The sequence below is a fragment of the Petaurus breviceps genome, unplaced genomic scaffold (assembly GCF_028583685.1).
Source record: "Petaurus breviceps papuanus isolate PSGF00001 unplaced genomic scaffold, PetGlider_PUasm1.0 173, whole genome shotgun sequence".
Taxonomy (NCBI): domain Eukaryota; kingdom Metazoa; phylum Chordata; class Mammalia; order Diprotodontia; family Petauridae; genus Petaurus; species Petaurus breviceps.
In genome coordinates, this window is record NW_027185759.1 from 9,498,201 (window position 1) to 9,516,103 (window position 17,903).

Consider the following 17,903-nt stretch of genomic DNA (forward strand, 5'->3'; position numbering starts at 1 on the left):
GGTGCAGAGCCTGAAAATGGAACAGAGAGTGGACTCCCTACAGAAGAGGAGACCGAGTGACCAGGAGGACCCACCTGGCACTGTCTTCCTGAGACGGATCAGCCACTCCAGGACCTCTCAAGACCTTCCTGGGCTTCTGCAGATCAGTGTGAATGGATCTCCACAGGCACTGGCTGCATCTAATCCAGCCCTGAGTCCTTCGTGGGCTGCTCCAGACACGGCCAAATTCTTTGGCAATTCCTTTTGAGGGTTTTGTCCCTTTCCCTGCTCATTCTCTGACTGACCCGGGAGTGTCCTGAAAATCAGTGAATTAGGTTCTCAGTGATACTGATCAGCTTGACCCTCCTTCAAAGCAGGACCTGAATCGGAGATCCGGAGATCCAGAGATCAATGACTTAATCTGCAGCTAAGGGAGACCAGAGTGGGGGTGGTGGTAGACTCATGAGCTCCATGGAGCGATCAGTGTGATGTAGGCAAAGCTCGTTTATGCTTAATTATTTTCACTATTTAACTTGCTGTTCATTCCTCCTAGAAGAAGGGTTATCTTAAGGGTACTCAAACTAGGTAGCTTCTGGTGAGGAATGACTTGAGGGACTCTCAACAGGTCTTCTTGCCCACCTGTCACCATTAGAGATTCACTCCTTTGGGCTTTGAAAGATTTTCTGTCTTCAATGAGAGATACTTCTGTACCCCCATGAAAATGCAGCAACCCTGAAATGGAACCTTGTATCTCTCTTCATTGGTGGCTCTCTGAATGGAAGGCTTAGCACCTTATTGGGTGATAGAGATGGGCCCCAATTCAAAGTGCCTTCCTCCTCCCCTCCTCCATTTGTACCCCCAAGATTCTTCTCAGTTCAGACCTAGATCAGAGAGGGGTCCAAATATGACTGTGGTATCAGAGGACACTTTGGGAAGACTAGGAATGGTGACTTTGCCAGACCTCATTTAGGTGTCACTGGGGGTGGGAACCAGGGGAGTTGGCCCACATTCTAATGATCTCTACTCAGCACACCCAAGTCTCAACATCAAGAGGGAGTAACAAGCCGATAGAAGGAAAGTGGTGAGACCTGGCTCAGGAACAGATAAGCCATGAGGGAAGGAAAAGAAATAGGAACAAAACATAGGCATGGAGGAAGGAGAGAGATAGAGCTGTGAGAGACAGAGGGAAACTGAGGAAATGCCAAAGTGCAGACTACTCTTGGCCCCACAGTATGAAAGTGAAGGAAGGGGAAGGTGCAAAGTTCTGAATGACGAGGGTCGTAGCTCATAGGCAGATGTCCAGCCGTGGGATGCTGCAACGTGTCAGGATACACTGCAGAAGAAAACCATCTGGCCCAGTCAGAGAGGTGAAGAGAAAGTCTTAGCTATGAACTCCTTCCAATAGTACTATGGAAATGTGGGCTCAGAAAAGAGGAGGCTGAGTTGGAATGCAAAAGAGACAGAAAAGAGATAAAAACTGATCTAATCACATGTAGATGGAGAAATGGGGAGGCTGTACAGAGTTTTAAAATAAATAAACGTCTTCACCTTCCATTGACCTCAGAGTCTGTCTCCATTAATATGTCTTGGGGTGTTTTTTCATGTATCAGCCCCCCTAATCCAATGAGAAGAGACTGGTCTAAAGAATAATGGAATCTCCTCCCCTTAACCATATTTGGCTAGAATTGGTAGAAGGGTTGGGGGTAGAGGGGAGCTAAGAAATATTTGTAGTGAGGTAATTATCTGATCAGCTAATGAGAAGGGGTGAGAGGGAGAATGATAGAATATAGTCTAAGATTGTGGATGAATATTCTCTACCCAAAAAGAGGGCAGATTAAGTCCTGAATGAGAAAACCCAATAAAAGTTCCTAACAAAAATCCATTCCCTAAGATTAAATATAGCAAAGCTTTAGAAGTTTGTGCATATATGTTAGGAGTCAAGAGTGGGCAATGTCCATTGGTCAGATAGCATGCAATGTCAAATAGTTAATGTCATGCATTAGGCCAGAGGACCTTGCTAATGGGCACTCTGCAATGGTAATGGAAATACAATAAAAATCCCATCTTTGCAAATAGCATTAAGATTATTTGACCAAGTCAACCTTGAAAGCTGTAATCATGTTACCTGAGGCCCACTTACAACTTAAATTAGTTCTCACCTGTCTTTCCATTCATATTCCACAACTACCCTTTGGGCTGGTGATTTACAGTATTTGTTGCATGTTAACTGTGACGTGTCTCGCATCAATGGAATCACAAGAATATGGGATACCGGAGTACAATTTCCCAGAGCTAAACTTTCCAAGTGATGAGTTTCCCTTTGGTCCTCTCTCTACATAGATGATGTTGAGAATGTCACCCTTTGAATGAAAGATGTTGTTTCACAGGAAAATGGGCAGTATCTCAAGCTGTAGTACTGGCAAGAGGCAGGCTGGAGATGTAGGGTCCTGGACCATGAAATGGGCTGGAAGCCACCTGGTCTGGACTGGTGAGAGAGTGAGCAGAAAACACAGAGATGGGACTTTTGAAGGTGACTCTCTCTTCCCTTGGCTCTCTGGGGGCACTGAGATGATTCAGTTTCTCCAGAAATCTCAAAAAAGGGAGAAGGTGGTTAGCAAGCCTCCACCAAGACTAGCTGAATGCCGGGGTCTGACCCCAACACAGAATGTTGAGGTGGAGGAGAGAACAGGGACCCCCAAAAAGCAGATGCATCTGTGAATGTGTGAAATACAAAACAATGAACCTGTGAAATATTGTCACAACCGCCTACAAGGGATCCATGATTGGGTTTTGTTGGACTTGGACTTTTTTGATTGCTCAAAATAAGTCACCCACCACCCAAGGATAAGAACGGTCTGTTGTGGAGTTTTCTGTCATATTGGTGAATGTTGCAAAGCCTTGTAGCTTTGAAAGAATGAAAAGATTGAAGATTTTCTGGCCTACTGGACTAAGAAAGCCCAACCCTAAACTTCAAGCCCCCAGATACAGTTTTGCAAAGATCCCGACTCTACCCCTCCTTCCGGGCCACAGCCCCAGGAAATGGCCCCACCATATGCAGGGTTGGGGTCCCACGGGGACATCTGTGATATCAAGAGTTGGGTTCTAAGGGGTCAGGAAGAAGGAAGGGACACAGATCCACACTCAGGGCCTCTCCAAAAATGAGCACAAGCCCCCCAAAACAAGGGACAGAGAAAAGAGTAAAAGAAGGTCCTCCAGTGCCGGCATGGGAAGCCCTTGTCTCCTGCATCCCCCGAGATTCTAGACAAAACAAACCACTCATTCCATAACAGTAGGGGCTTCTCCCTCCCCCCACCATCACATTCCAAGCCAGAGGGACCACCAGGGCTCAGTTCCGAAAGTCACCAACCATCTGAAAGGAGACAAGGAAGTATCAGGATTTCTCCCCAAGCTTCCTCCTGCCTGGGCCAAGATGTGTAATCACACCAGCGCTGATTAGAATTAGACTTTGGAGGCTCCTCTTCCAGACTCTGACTTGTTCTGAAGTTAAAGCTGGAAGAACGACCTAGAGTGGGGGGTCAGATGTCCCCCAAGAGTCGCTGTTGTGATTCCTAAGGCAGGCAGAACGCTGGGGGCCTAGTTCAGTGAGGGGACTTTGGGGACCGCAGATGGGAGTGTTTGAGGAGAAAGGCCGAGCTCCCCTCCCCCAGAGGCTCACTCCAGCAGTGGGCCGTGCGGGATGGCGGAGGTCCCAGGCTGACTCTCTTCTCTCTCAGTTGTAGACTGCAGCACTCCCGAAGAGCTCCAACACGGACTCGTCACCTTCGCCACCAAGAACAACGTCACCACGTACAAATCCGAGGTCCGCTACTCCTGCCAGCGGCCCTATTACAAACTGTTTCCCAACATCACAGGTGAGGCCCCGCTCCGGCACGCTTCTGAGGGTGGGGGGAGACAGGGACCGGCATCCAATGCAATTCATTCTCTGTGAGGAGACTCCCAGGCCGAGCACCCCAGGACCAGAAAGATTCCCTTAAGATGTGACCCCAAGACCCTTCACTGGCCTGTTCAGGAAAGTGGCTTCCCTGGTTAAAGGCACTCCGGGGGAGGAGGCTCCCTCCGCCAACGCAGGGCAGCACCTTCTCCCCTTCGAGTCTTAATCGGAGAGCCAGGCGCGGAAACTCCCCCAGTTTACACAGCGAGGTCTGGGTCGGGGGAGGGTCTTGAACCCAGCTCTGAAGCTGGTCCTTGCACTTCTCACTGATCTTCAGAAGGGTCAGATATGGGACGTCGGCCCCGGGCAGCGGCTCTCCTTGGGGGTCGGCGAAGCGGCGTCCGAAATGAGCAGGGTAGGGAGGAGCCGCCCGCTCAGACCCGCCGGGGACACTGTGGCCTTCTGGGCAGCACTTTGAGAAAGTGCACTGTCCAGAGGGAGAGGGTCAGACAGGGCCCGCGATGGAGAAGAGACCTGGAAAGGGGGCTTCGGGAACCGTTCGAGCACGTGGGGGGGGGTCCCGCTTTTTCGGTCCAGTCCCCTAGCGCAGCGGGAGAGGAGGTCAATTACAGCCGGACCCAACAAGAACCCTCAGCGGAAGGAGATCTCTCCTGTGGGGTAACTGCCTTTCCCTGGAAGGCCGCGGTGTCTGAATACCCCTTTTTGAGCATATTGTCGCTGAAATTCATGTCCATGTGTGGGCTAAGTAGGGTAATAGCTAACAATAATAATAATAATAGTAGCTACCATTCACATAGGGTTGTAAATGTTTTACTATCATCTCACTTGATCTTGACAACAACACCAGGATTTTGTTATTACTGGATAATTATCTTTGGGGGGGGGGGGGTGGTAATCATGGCAGAGGTCCTGAATTCAAATCCTGCCTCTGGTATCTACTAGGTCAATAGCTTCCCCCCGGGTCCTCTGCAAAGTGAGGGGTTGCCTCAGGGGCCTGACCCCTAAGGGCCTCTGGCTGGGAAGCTGGAGTGTACCTAGTTCTATCCTAGAGTCGTCTGTCTGTCTGTCTCTGCTTCCTTCTCTACTCCCTCTTTTCCTTCTCTGCCTTTGCCTTTATTTCCCTCTCTCTGCCCCAGCCCTGTGTCTCTTAACTTGTCTGTCCTTTTGGTTCTCTCTAGGCACATACACCTGTGAGGCCCAAGGCATATGGATGAATGGAGAACTGGGGAGAAAACTGCCCACTTGTCTACCAGGTACCTCACCAGGAAAGCCAGTCTAGGCTGGGCTGGGCTGGGCTGGGCTAAATTGGGCTAGACTGGATTAGACTATATTTATATTGGGCATTACTGGGCTGGGCCTCCTTAGCCTTATTGAGCTGGGCTGGGCTGGGCTGGGCTGGGCTAGACTCAGCCGGACTGGACTATATTTAGATTGGGCCTTACTGGGCTAAACTGGGTTGGGCTGCTCAGAGCAGCCAAGACCTCTGCAGTGAGTGAGCTCAGAGAACACCCATCATGTGCCCAGGGACTCTTTGATGATTTGCTTTAGTGATTGTATCAGTTTCCAGGACAAAAGCAGCCAACCCTCCCTTCTTCCCTCTGCTGTCCACTGTTCAGATGCCAAAGGAAGGCTCCTCCCCTTTTCTTCCTTTGCCCTCTGGCAGCAGACCTGCCCTTGACTCAGGCCCTCTCCCTCCCTTGGGCAAAAGAAGGGCTGCTATCCTAGGATACAGACTCCAGCTAGAATGGCCCCTGCTGGAAGGACCAGCCCCCATCCAAAGTGATGGTGCCGGCCTTAGTGATTCATTCTCCCCTGAGAGTTTTCAGGCCCTTCCAATGGGCCTCTGCAGTACCCTCGGGTAGAGAGAAGGCTAGACCCAGCATCAGGGAGACCTGAGTCCAAATTCTACCTAGGTGACTCACTTCTCTGAGCCCTGTTCATAAAATGAGGCCCTTGCACTTGGCAACCTCAGAGGTGCCTCTCAGGCCTAACTCTAGAATTCAACCATCTTCTGGCCCATCCTGAGAGAGACAAGGTGGCCAGACCCCCTGGAATCTCTGCCTTTCACCGAGGCCATGCAGGAGCTTGTCCTGTCCAGCTGGGGAGGCTGCCTGCCTCTGGCTGGGCATTGAGATGGGCAGGGCAGAACAAGGCAAGGAGCCCTGAACTGTGTCCCAGGATCTTCTAGGCCTCTGGTCAGGCCTTGATTCCATGCAATTTCTACCAATAATTGTTAGCACCTGTTATCCTCCAAGCAGAGGCAAAGAATAGAGTGCCAGGCCTAGAAATCAGGAAATCTCAGGTTCAGGTCATGCCTCAGACATGCGCTTGCTATTGTGTGACCCTGGGCAAGTCACTTAAACCTCTCAGTGCTCAAGGCAAGTCTCCAAGGCTCAGGTGCAGGGGTGTGCCAACGTGCATTGGTGTTCAGAGAGTCCTCACCCAGGACTTCTCGAAGCCAATGAAAGCACAGGCCCCTAACCTCACCCTGTATTCTAGGGATCCACACCCTCAGACACCTCAAAAGAGCCAAGGATGAAAAGTTACTCAGTGTCCACACTTAAGGACCCATCTAAAAGAGCCTTGGCTTGAGGAGTTCTCCAGGCAGCTGGGGGCACCATGATGCATAGACTTGAGTTCAAATCCAGCCTCAGACACTTACTAGCTGCCTGACCTGGAGCAATTCCCCTAACCCTGCTTACCTCGGTTTCCCCATCTGTAAAATGGGGATAACCATAGCCCCTGCCTCTCAGGCCCAGCACTGACCATTATTGCAACCATCCAATGAGATGATACCTGGAAAGCACTTCTCAGTGTCTGGTCCAGAGTAAGCCTCACATACACATTAGCTGTCATTATTAATTATGATCGTTATCTCAGCTTTCTATGCCCTGGACTTATAAGATGTAAAAGCTGGAAGAGCTAGTCTGAGTCATTCCTTTTACAGAGAGGTTCAGGGGCGGCTAGGTGGTGCAGTGAATAGAGGATTGGCCCTGGAGTCAGGAGGACCTGAGTTCAAATCCAGCCTCAGACACTAGCCATGTGACCTTGGGCGAGTCACTTAACCCTAATTGCCCTCCCAAAAGTACAAAAAAATAAATAGAGAGGTTCAGTAAACTGTCCGAGGTCACCCAGGAAGTGTCAGCCCCTGGATTCGAATCTGGTCCTCTCTCCTTCCACAAATTCATGGGATACAAAGGAGAATGTGGGGAAAGTACAGGTCTTTGAAAGCTGATCTAAGAAATTAAACTCCCAGCTGGGAGATCAGGGAAGGCTTCATGGAGGAGGGTGTACCCAAGCCAAGCATCAAAGCAAAGAAGGCTTTAACAAGGAGAGTTTAGGAGGGCATGATAGGAAGGGTGTTGGGGGGTGGGCTAATATTGATGCTAATGCCTCGAGGCCAAGGAAGTGAGAATGGGCCTGCGGAAGGCACCATGTTGGTGGCCCAGGGCAGCTTACTTGAGCCTTTGGGCAGTGGCTTAGGGCTGGAGAAATTCATGGAACCAGGTGGCAGAGGACATTTCTGTCCAGGTATTTGTTAGAAAAGACAAGTCTGGTGTCCCTTCCAGCTCAGAGACTCTGGGCCCAAATAAGGATGGCTGCCTCTTCTAAAGCAATGAGCAAGCCTCCGTTTCAGCCAAGCTAAGGCTTCTGTGGGCCAGGGGGTGACTCTGAATTGATCGTTTCTTATTTAAAGAACTTCCTTCAGACCAGTGGGATGGGGGAATCTCCGAGCTGGACAGGCCTCAGCGGTGGGTCAGCCCAACCACCTCTGAACACAAAGTCGAGTCAGAAGTATGGATGAAGCTCCTGCTGGGTGCTGGGTGCTAAGCTCTGGGGGTACAAGCAGCCACCTCCCACTGGGAGTATCTCATAAGGAATCTCACCCAAGTGGGCACACCTGGGCAGAGGCCGGTGGGCCTGGCACCTCCCTCATCCTGAACACGGTCTCTCCTTGAGACGCCTCCAGCCTCTTAGGGCCTGCCTTTGTCCCACCCCTGGGGTGCCGTTCCCTGTGCTCCACTGTCTACAAGGAGAGCCATTTGCCTCCAGGCCCTGGGTGAGTCACCCAGAGAGGGAGGCAGAGGGGCTGGGCCCAGACCTCCGGCCACTGCTTGGCCAGCTCAGCCCTGCTCTGTGCCCAGACCTCCGCCACTGGCCAGGCCTGCCTTCCTTCAGGAAGCTGGTCGGCTCCTCTCTGCTTTTCCCAAACAGCTTCTGGGTGGAGCTCTGTGCTCTCCCCCAGGGAGTCCTGACCTGGCCCTCCATGGCCCAAAGCCCCTCCACACTGTCCTCCATTCTCTCCTTCAAACACAACATGGGCTAAGGACCATGATACTCAGGAAAGCTGTGCCCTCAAAAACCTGGCATTCTATCAAGAGTAAAAGACAGATGCACAGTTAAGCGAGTGCTAATGTACACTAATATATACAAAGTATTATGGGAGGAGCTGAGGCGTGGCCGTCCCAGTGCCCTTGGACCCAGTTTTAAAGGGAACTGGAGATTCTTAAGCAAGAGTAGGGAGGGAGACCATTCCAGGCATAGGGCCCCTCCTGAGGTGGGAGCCAGGGACCTCTCAGCACCCAGAGGGCAGACTAAGGGGGCACAAAGGCTCTCTTCTCTTCAGAGCAGACAGAAGCCCACTTTGGCTGGCGCTTGTAGGACAGCAGGCCAGTGGGTCTTTCTCAGACCTAGCACTGACCATTATTCTCATCTCAAAATCCCATACATGCAGGAGGCGTCAGAGGCCAGCATGTCCACCCCAAATGTGAATAAAAGTCCCTCTCTCTGCCACACATCTGCCTTGGCTTGAAGATCTCCAACAATGGGGGAAGCCCCCCACATGCCAAGGTCACCCATTCCCCTCTGGAGCAGCCCAGCTTGTGTGGGAGCTTTTCCTGTTCTCACACCTAACTCATCTCCTTTGCAGTGCCCTTCTTTATGACATGACCCGATCAATGGAGCGATCACTAGGTAGGGCAGAAGAACGAGGGGGGGGGGGGTAACTGACCTAGGCTGGAATGGGCCCCAAAAACATTCCTCTCAGTCCAGGGTGAGAAGAAGGGCACCCAGAGGCTTCTAAGCTGCTCTAGGCTTGACCTGTGCTGGAGAGGTGGGGAGCAGGGCCAGCATTTGGGTTCAAGACTGTGAGGAATCACAGACCCACTGGATTCTAAAAACACAGAAGGTATCAGTGGATTTGAGCAGGGAGGAGCCTGGGGGTGGTCTGCAAGAGTAAGGGGATGAGGCTGGGGTTTGAAGCACACCTAGTGTGGTGTGGTCGGCACCCTATAGATTTTGGCTTCCTGAGGCAATAGCCCAGTTGTCCTGCCTTAGTTATGTCCCTGACACATTTGGTTTGAGAGTAAAATTGAGATCGTGGAAAAGATTCACTAAACTCAGTGGGTGTCATTGGGTCTGGTGTGCTCAGTGTGGAAGAGGGAGAAAAGAGACCATTTCTCCAGCCCTGTTCATGTCTGGCCAGTGCCCGCTTCCAGGGGCACTTCTCAGGGACACATAGGGAGGCTTGCCAGAGTCGTCTCTCACCTGGAGAAAATGTATCAGAGCAAAAATGTGAACCACCTGGGGAGTTACTGACCCAGCTGGGCTTCGAGCAAAGCAGCATCTAGGTGGTAGCGGCCTTAGACTCTGGCCTCAGACACCCATTGGCTGTGTGACCCTGGGCAAGTCACTTAACCTTGGCCTGTTTCAATTTTCTCAAAATGGGAATACATAATAATAACCACTACCTCCCAGGGTGGTTGTGAAGGTCAAAGATAGCATATGGAAAGTGCTTTGTGAACCTTCCAGTGCTGTATTAACCCTATGTATTCCTGTCATTTTGGGGGCTTAGAGGCAGGAACCTGCATCTGGGAGTCAGGACCCTGGCCACTCTCTCCCCCTTCTAGGGCAGGTGTCTGTGTCTCTCTGGGCCACCAGAGGAGGACACCCAGCTTCTGCGCAATCTTCAGAGACAGAGCCACAAAATTCAATTCAACAAAACCTGCATTGATTAAGCCTCTACTGTATGCTAGGAACCAAGCTACAAAGACAAGCATGCAGGGGCCAAGTCTCCCCCCATCATGTTACAGACAAAGAAGATGGCGGCCGATTGGTGGGATGCATGAGGATGAAGTGTACTGGTGATAGCAGTCCCTGGGAGAGCCAGGGCAGGCCCTTGCCTGGACCAACACAAGGCATGCCTCGGGCCTCCAGGACACTGTAATTACCGAGGGTGCCATCATTTAATCAATACATCAACAGGCCTTGGAAGGACTTTCAAGGTGCCGTGAGTAGATAGGGTTTGGGAGCCTGGAAGACCCAGGTTCAAGCCTGAACCTGGGCGAGCTGCTTACCGTCCAGGTAGCCCAGGAAGCGTTCTGAGACTGGAGGTGCCAACCCACGCTCAGAGAGAAAGTTTCCTCAGCGGGGAGTTCCCTTAGCTAGTGAAGTGACAGGGCCAGTCCCCATCCTCGTACTTTAGACGCCAGGCTGGGTACCAGGGATCCGAAAACAAAAGGAGAATAGTAATAGCAAGTGCATTTATGAGACACCTGAGGTTTACAAAGCACTTTACATGTCTCCACTCATTGGAGCTTCTATCACAACAAGCTTGGGAAGGAGGAGCGGAGCCTTGTCCAGGGTCACAAATCTAGCGAGTGTCTGAGGCAGGATCGGAACTCAGGTCTTCCAGGTTTTGCTCATGGCTCCATCTAATCCATGCACATAAAAGAAGATAGAAAACACACAAAATAAATGTGGCAATTTTGCAGGAGAGGAGTCCACAGCTCCTAGGTCAGAAAAGTCCCCATTGTGGGGTGGCGTTTGAGGAAAGCTTAGAAGGATGCCCAAGATTCTGAAAGGTAGGGGTGAGGTGGGATGAAAATATGGAGCCTGGAAAATGCCAGGTCACTAGGAAAAAGGAGGCCAGCATGGCTGGCCTGCAGGGGACAGGAAGGAGAGGGCGGCACAACAGCCTAGAAAGGTAGGTTGGGCCCAGATGGGGAAGGACTTTGAATGCCAAGCATCATGTGGCATGAGAGAGCTCTGAAAGGGCAAACATATCTCTGGGAGGGAGGAGAAGGCAAGACGTGCCAGCCAAATATCCATCCGAGTCCATGTCAGACCCAGCTCTGCGTGGCTCTGACCAGATCAGATGCCCAGCACCCGATGACTCCTGATGAGTGATCAGCACCAGACTTCTGGAGGATGAGTCCCATGCCCTGTGGGCTGTCCTGTAATTGGGGAGGGAGCAGAGACAGTCTCCACATCCCCAAGGCTGGAGGCCTCCAGAAAAGGCCAGCAAACATCTGGCTGGGGCGCTGGTGACAGGAGCCCCCCACTGGGCATCACAAATATGTTTCTGGGACATTGTTGGCACTGAGGAAGAGAACAGCTGAAATCCATTAGGCCGGAAATGGTTTTCCATTCCAAGCTTCCAGAAAAAAAATTCCAAGGCTTTTTAATCTGTGAAGAAATTCTCAGGGAATCAGAAGGCCCAGGTGTGAGGGAGGGACAGGCCATTGGCGCTCCAAGAGATGGAGTGCACAGGTTGGACACCTGAATGGGATGCTAGAAGGATGTTGGTTTGCCAAGGACTCCCCATGGAGCCCCGAGCCCCAGGACTTGGACAAGGGGATGAGTTGTCTGAGTTTCTCTCTCATCAGCTGGGGCCATATGGAAGACCATCCCACTCTGGGAAGGGGACCAGGTGCCAGGACATCAGCAGGGGCATGTGCATGTTGGGGCTTTCCTCGGCGGAGCAGTTTGCTAAGACCCTTCCTCCCCAAAAGGTATCGCGGGGCTCCAGGGAGCAATGATGGATGGGTCACCAAAGGCCCCAGGCATCATTGCTATTAGATTATGCCACCTCCCCCTGCCCTGGCCTCTGAGCGTAGCACCCACATCAAGGAGTGCTCTCCACAGCTCGGCATGCCCTTCCCTGATAATTCACATTGAACTGGCTGACTGCATCTATCTTAACAGGAGACTCCATTCATTCTCTCCCACACTCACAAGCATGCTCTCCAAAACTGGCAAGCTTCTGTGTCTGGCCCCCAGGTCTCTCTGACAAGCTTCCTCCATTATTTTCCCCACTCAATAGGAGATGCCCCTTTCGTAGAATATTGCTGCACATCCTCTGCTTTAGTCACTAAGGCCTGCCTCACTAATCAGGGTCCCAGCAGCTCCAAACTAACAGATGCATGCAGACTGGGATTAGGTAGTGTGGGCTTAGCCAGGTTGGCTGGCATGGTCTGTACCAAGGGTGTAGACTGCTAGGCCAGAAGACCTGAGCTCATGGGGGCTACCTAGACTGTCCTCCTCAACTCCACCTGTCTGCACAAAGGGGCCCCAGGAGAGGTAGCCTTCCTCACACACCTTGGAATGCTGAAAAGCAAAACAGCTGAGCAGTCACCTACAGCCTGTGTTCTCTGGACTTAGCTAATGTCCCCTCTGCCAGAATATAAATCAGATTAGAAAATGGAGTGTCAAATAACCATGGGGTAGCCCAAGGGAGATCAACTGCCCAGAACAATCTGGAAGGTCTGTCTTTTATTTGGAAGGAGGAAGCTTCCCAAGGACAGAAAAAAATCTGAATTCAGAACAGACAGTAAAGTATTTTTTTTGTTTTGGGGGGTTTTTTTACCAAATTTTTAAGTTAAAGAATTATTTTTGTTGTTATTATTTTAAAATTGACAAGCATGTGTTTTTGTGAATGTGAGACTGCTTTGTTAAAATGCAGTTTGAAGGAGTGAGCTCTGAACTCAGCCTGGGCTTGAGCCCCTGCAGCACTCATATGAGTCCCCAGGCCTCAGTTTCCTCTCTTGCAAAGTGAGGATTTTATTGATGCCTATTTCTTGGTTAGCTTAAAAGGACTAGATAAATGTCAGCTACTATTTGTCTGCATTTGCCATTTATGAAACCTAATCTCCATGATCAAGTGAACAACATCTCCATGTTAAAATTATTCAGGGCTTTCACAGGCCCTACCAGGCTGGAAGGGCCTTCAGTACAGGCTCAGCTCCAGACCAAGAGTCTGTCACCTGAGAAGCAGCCCAGCTAAACTGAGAGAGACACAAAGCAGCTGAATTTTGAGGGCTATGGACCCATGACAACCTGCAGTCTGGGTGCTGCAGTCTCACACCACTGAGATCCTGTGTGCCAAGGTCAAAGTACACCCCCCCACACACACACACACACATACACACACACGTCTAGTCTGTAAAGGCTTCCCCTACATTTTTCAGGACTTACACACCCTGCTGAAATGCAGTTAGGCTAACTACAAGGCCACTGTCTTTCAATTTAATTTGGAGTCACATGCAGCATTTATTAAGCACTCCATATATACAAGGCCAAAGGCAGACTACCATAGTGGAAACAAGAGAGCTGGCCTCAGAATCAGGAAGATTTGGGTTCAAGTCTTGTCCTGTATCAACTGTGTGACCCTGGGCAAGTTATCCCTTCAGTGTCCAAGGCAATACTAAAAACCCATTAAGATCAGAGCATTGCCCTTCTGTATTAGTAAAGGGAATTTCATTATTGGGAGTACTCTGTACCAATAAACAGGCATTTATTAAGCACCTGCCAGACACCAAACCTGAACTGAGAAAAATTCAGGGCCAAGGCACTGTGCCCAAAGAGGACCTGGCCTCAAGGGGCTTATACTCTACCCAATCTGAAAAATCTCCCTGAGATAAGGAATGTCTGAGGTTAATCCAATCCCATGTCAGGGAAGACATAAGTAGTCCCAAATGAGTATGTCACTGAGAGATTGAGCCCAGATGTGGCATGTGCTCAGAGTCCCCCTGGGGGTTCAGGAAACATATGGCTTGACATCATTCACTGGCCTGGAATTCCAGATTCACAGAGACATTACTGGATGGAACCTTAGAGGTCACTGGGTAGCCAGCAATGAGGAACCTGATGCCCGCCCTCTAAAAGGAGGGGCCTGGTCTAGATGACCTCAAGTATTCCTACAGTTCTTTGATTTCCCCAGTCACACGCATGTACAAGGCAAACCCAGGACTCAACCTGACTCCAAAGCCCCCTCTGTTTTCAGCACATACACACACTGCCCCATCCACATTTCTAGAACTCCTTGGTCTGAGGCAGTGAAAGAAACTGGCCAAGACTTTCTCATTTATGCTCCTGAGAATGGGAGAAGCAGAGAAATGGGAGAGGGAAATAGTATTCCCTCGATGACAGATGGGGAAACTGAGGCACAGGGAGAAGAGGGAGAAGAATGTCTAAGGTCTAGGATTAGCATCCTAGAGCACTGCTACTCTGGCTAATGCTCCTCCCAGAGTCACTTTCCCTGCCTTTGGATTCAGTCAGAATCAGTTCAATAACAATCATTTATTAAGCACCTCCCATCTGTCAGACACTGAGCTAGGCACTTGGGAGACAAAGAAAGGCAAAAAGGGATCTCTGCCCTTGAGGAGACCACAGACCGAGGGAGCAGAGAGCACACACGCTAGGCACATACAGTATGTTTACTGCCCCCTTAGCGGGAAGGCACAAGGGAGGTCTGGGGGGGAGGAGGGCTTGGAAAGACAGAGAGGTGCAGAAGGTGGGGCTTGGAATCTTTGCCCTGTGAGCCAGGATTCTCCGACCCCTTCCAAAGCTGGCAGCTCTGAAACCCCAGGTGCCCTCCCCAGACTCCCCCAGGGACGGCGAGGTCACTGCCTATTATTCAACCTAACTCAGTGCGAGGCCATTGAACTCGATTCTGTAAGCATTTATTAAACGATTGCTGTGTGCTCAGCACTGTGCTAGGCTTTGGGTATACAAAGACAAAATGCATCAACCTCTGCCCTCAGGAGTAATTTGGGCTAATGCGGCCCATGACCGAGAAGGCAATCTAGTGCCCGAAATAAAGTCTGAAGGACATGCCTTTAAAAGGGAAAGGAATGGCCCTGCTCCAGGGCTCCCTCCCGTTTCTCAGTGCTCGGAACCTTGAGACGCGAGTGGAGGTGTCTGTTCCTTTCCTGACAAGGAGTCAAGAGAGCAGAGGCCTCGAGCCCGGGAAGGGAGGGGGCCGACCGCAGAGGCTAGGGCGAACCCTCAGGGTGGCATAATCTATGGACCGTGTGGCATCGCTGCGCTCCACGCTCCCTCTGCTCTTGGTGATCTGGTGTCTTTGTCTCTTTCGCTTCCTTTTCTCTCCCCTCCCGCAGTGTGTGGTCAGCCCTCCCACTCCCTGCCCGCCCTGGTCAAGAGGATCATCGGGGGCCGGAACGCCGAGCCAGGCTTCTTCCCCTGGCAGGCTCTGATCGTGGTGGAGGACACCTCCCGGGTACCCAACGACAAGTGGTTTGGGAGCGGGGCCCTCCTCTCCGAGTCCTGGGTCCTGACGGCAGCGCACGTGCTGCGCTCCCAGCGAAGGGACAATACCGTCATCCCCGTCTCCAAGGAGCACGTTACTGTCTACTTGGGCTTGCACGACGTTCGGGACAAGTCGGGCGCGGTCAACCGCACGGCGGCCCGCGTGATCCTGCACCCCGACTTTGACATCCAGAATTATAATCACGACATCGCCCTGGTCCAGCTGAGGGAGCCCGTGCCCCTAGGGCCCCACATCATGCCTGTCTGCTTGCCAGGGCCAGAGCCCGAGGGGCCACTGCCCAACACTCTGGGCCTGGTGGCTGGCTGGGGCATCTCCAACCCCAACGTCACGGTGGACGAGGTCATCAGCAGCGGCATGCGGACCCTGTCAGACATCCTGCAGTACGTGAAGCTGCCCGTGGTCCTTCATGCTGAGTGTAAGGCGAGTTACGAGTCCCGATCCGGCAACTACAGCGTCACCGAGAACATGTTCTGTGCGGGCTACTATGAAGGAGGTAAAGACACCTGCCTGGGAGACAGCGGGGGAGCCTTCGTCATCCAGGACCCTCTGAGCCAGCGCTGGGTGGCCCAAGGGCTCGTGTCCTGGGGCGGCCCTGAAGAGTGTGGCAGCAAGCAGGTGTACGGCGTCTATACCAAAGTCTCCAACTACGTGGACTGGGTGTGGTCCCAGCTGGGCTCCCCTCAGGGTCAGGTGGAGGTGGAAATGGAGGCAGAGCGGTGAAGCCCGCCCCCTCCCCCAGTCTTTTCAGTGGTCCTAGCTGTTCCTGGGAAGTCTTTTCTCCTCTCGCCTTTTGGTATCCTGAGCAAAACAAGATGGTGTATCCCCACCACATCACTCCATGCCCTTCTCAGCCTGGTTTCCTCTGCTGTAGTGGAATCAAAATCCAGAGTGCCCATCTTCCTCTAATAGATGGGACCTCTCAGAAGCCCAAGAGTTCAGGGGCCCTCGATAGATCTACCACCTTGGCAAACCCACTCTGCAGCATGAGTCATCCTTGACCTGAAGGCATTCTTGGGCCCTCCAGTGCCCTCAGGCCAACATTCCCTTTGTTCCACCATCTAGTGGTTCCTTGGGTTTCAAGCCACTTGGTAGAACACAGGGAGAGGAAGGGCAAAAACCCAGATTTCCCAAGACACCTATTTAGAGTGGTTCAGAACTCACCAAAGGAAGCTAGAAGTCCCCACCTTCTCTTGGCCCTATACCCCCAGGTAAATCTTTGCCCCTGATTAGCCAGATGGGCCTCAGAGAATCAGGATCCAGGCTGGAAGAGATGTCCCCAGTTCACTCCTCCAAGCTGCCCTAAGGTTCAAGATCACAGGCATTGCGCCTCATGGACATTTCTAAACAGAAACTTCGATGGCACTGGACAATGCCAAGATAAAGGTAGCATCCAGGGCCTGAGAGGCTGGTCTAACACAATTTCACCTTTGTTGACTACACGAAGTTAGGGGAAAAGCTAACTCCAGCCTGTAGAGGATGGACATGGCGCCAGCTCCGATGACCCCCCGGCTCCTCTTCACTAGCAGCCAAGATTCTCCACTTCCTCAGTGCCCGGCAGCACCATCCGCCTCCTGCCCCTGCCTCCTGCCAACCCTCCTGTGAAATGATGGACTGGGCTGTGGTCCTGCTAGTGCCCCTGCTTTGACCACCTGTGGGACCTTCAACAAGCCTCTCGACCACATCATCCATAAAATGAGAGGTTTGGACCAGTAGACCTACTTTGGAGGTAGCTCCCAGAGCCCAAGTGGGTTCTCACACTCCCCACCAAAGTGCCAAGCTCTGATCTCCACCTAGAGCAATGACCATCCAAGACATCTTACCAGGGGAGGATGGATGTTCGGAAACATCCCCTCCTTTCTGAGGACTCTAGGCGCCAGCGTCTCTCCTCAGGCCTCCCATTTCTTGTTGGCACTTCTGACTTTGGCCACAATCCTCTTCAGAAATGCAGAGCTCCAGACTGTCCAGTGAGCTCTCCCCATGGGAAGGTGGGGGTCTCTCTGTGCTTCCCTGCTCTGCCCCCCTTCCAGGTAATGTGGGAAGAGACCATAGGCGGGGGCTCCCATGAGACCAGCAGGAAAATGCCTTTCTGACCTTCTGAGCCTGACAAGCACCCAGCTCCTCTATCTGCCCGGGCTGAAGATCCCACACATTTTATACAGCACAAGCTTCACTAGGTCTGTGAGGTTCTCTGGCTCCCACGACACTCCTTCCTTGGGGACTGAGTTGGGAATAAAGTCCCTCTGAACAGAAATGGGACAGGTAGCAGTTCTGTTCTAGGACACCACTTTCTGATCCCCGGTGACATGCCGTTTCACTCATTTTATCACAGATCAAGATCTGGAAGGGTCCTGACAAGTCATTGGTACCAACCCTTTCATTTTACAGATGGAAAAACTGAGGCATGTCCAAGTTTTGTGACATGACCAAGGTCACACAGCTAGGAAATGACAGGGCTAGGATTCCAACTCTGGATATGGATTAAGTTGATCATTCCTTCCACTTCTCTCCACCAGAAGACAAATCCACAGCTGCTTCACAGGAGTAGAAGAGGTAGAGAGTAACATGACAAGTGCAGGAATCCTAGCTCAGCCACTTGGTACCTGTGTAGCCCAGGACAAGTCCCTGCCACTCTCTGACCTCAGTTTCCTCATCTATAAAAGG

At 51.7% G+C, this 17,903-nt stretch overlaps 1 protein-coding gene across 1 annotated transcript in view; it reads left to right on the forward strand.

Annotated features, from left to right (window-relative positions):
• The window catches only part of MASP1 (MBL associated serine protease 1), a 72,529-nt gene extending 55,036 nt beyond the window's left edge, over positions 1-17,493 (forward strand). Inside the window, exons 9-11 of the mRNA XM_069083335.1 lie at positions 3,714-3,851; positions 5,071-5,145; positions 15,073-17,493. Of these exons, the coding sequence (XP_068939436.1) occupies positions 3,714-3,851; positions 5,071-5,145; positions 15,073-15,962 (1,103 nt within the window). The 3' untranslated portion in view covers positions 15,963-17,493. The remainder of the gene's footprint in view (positions 1-3,713; positions 3,852-5,070; positions 5,146-15,072) is intronic.
• The last annotated feature ends 410 nt before the right edge of the window (positions 17,494-17,903 follow it).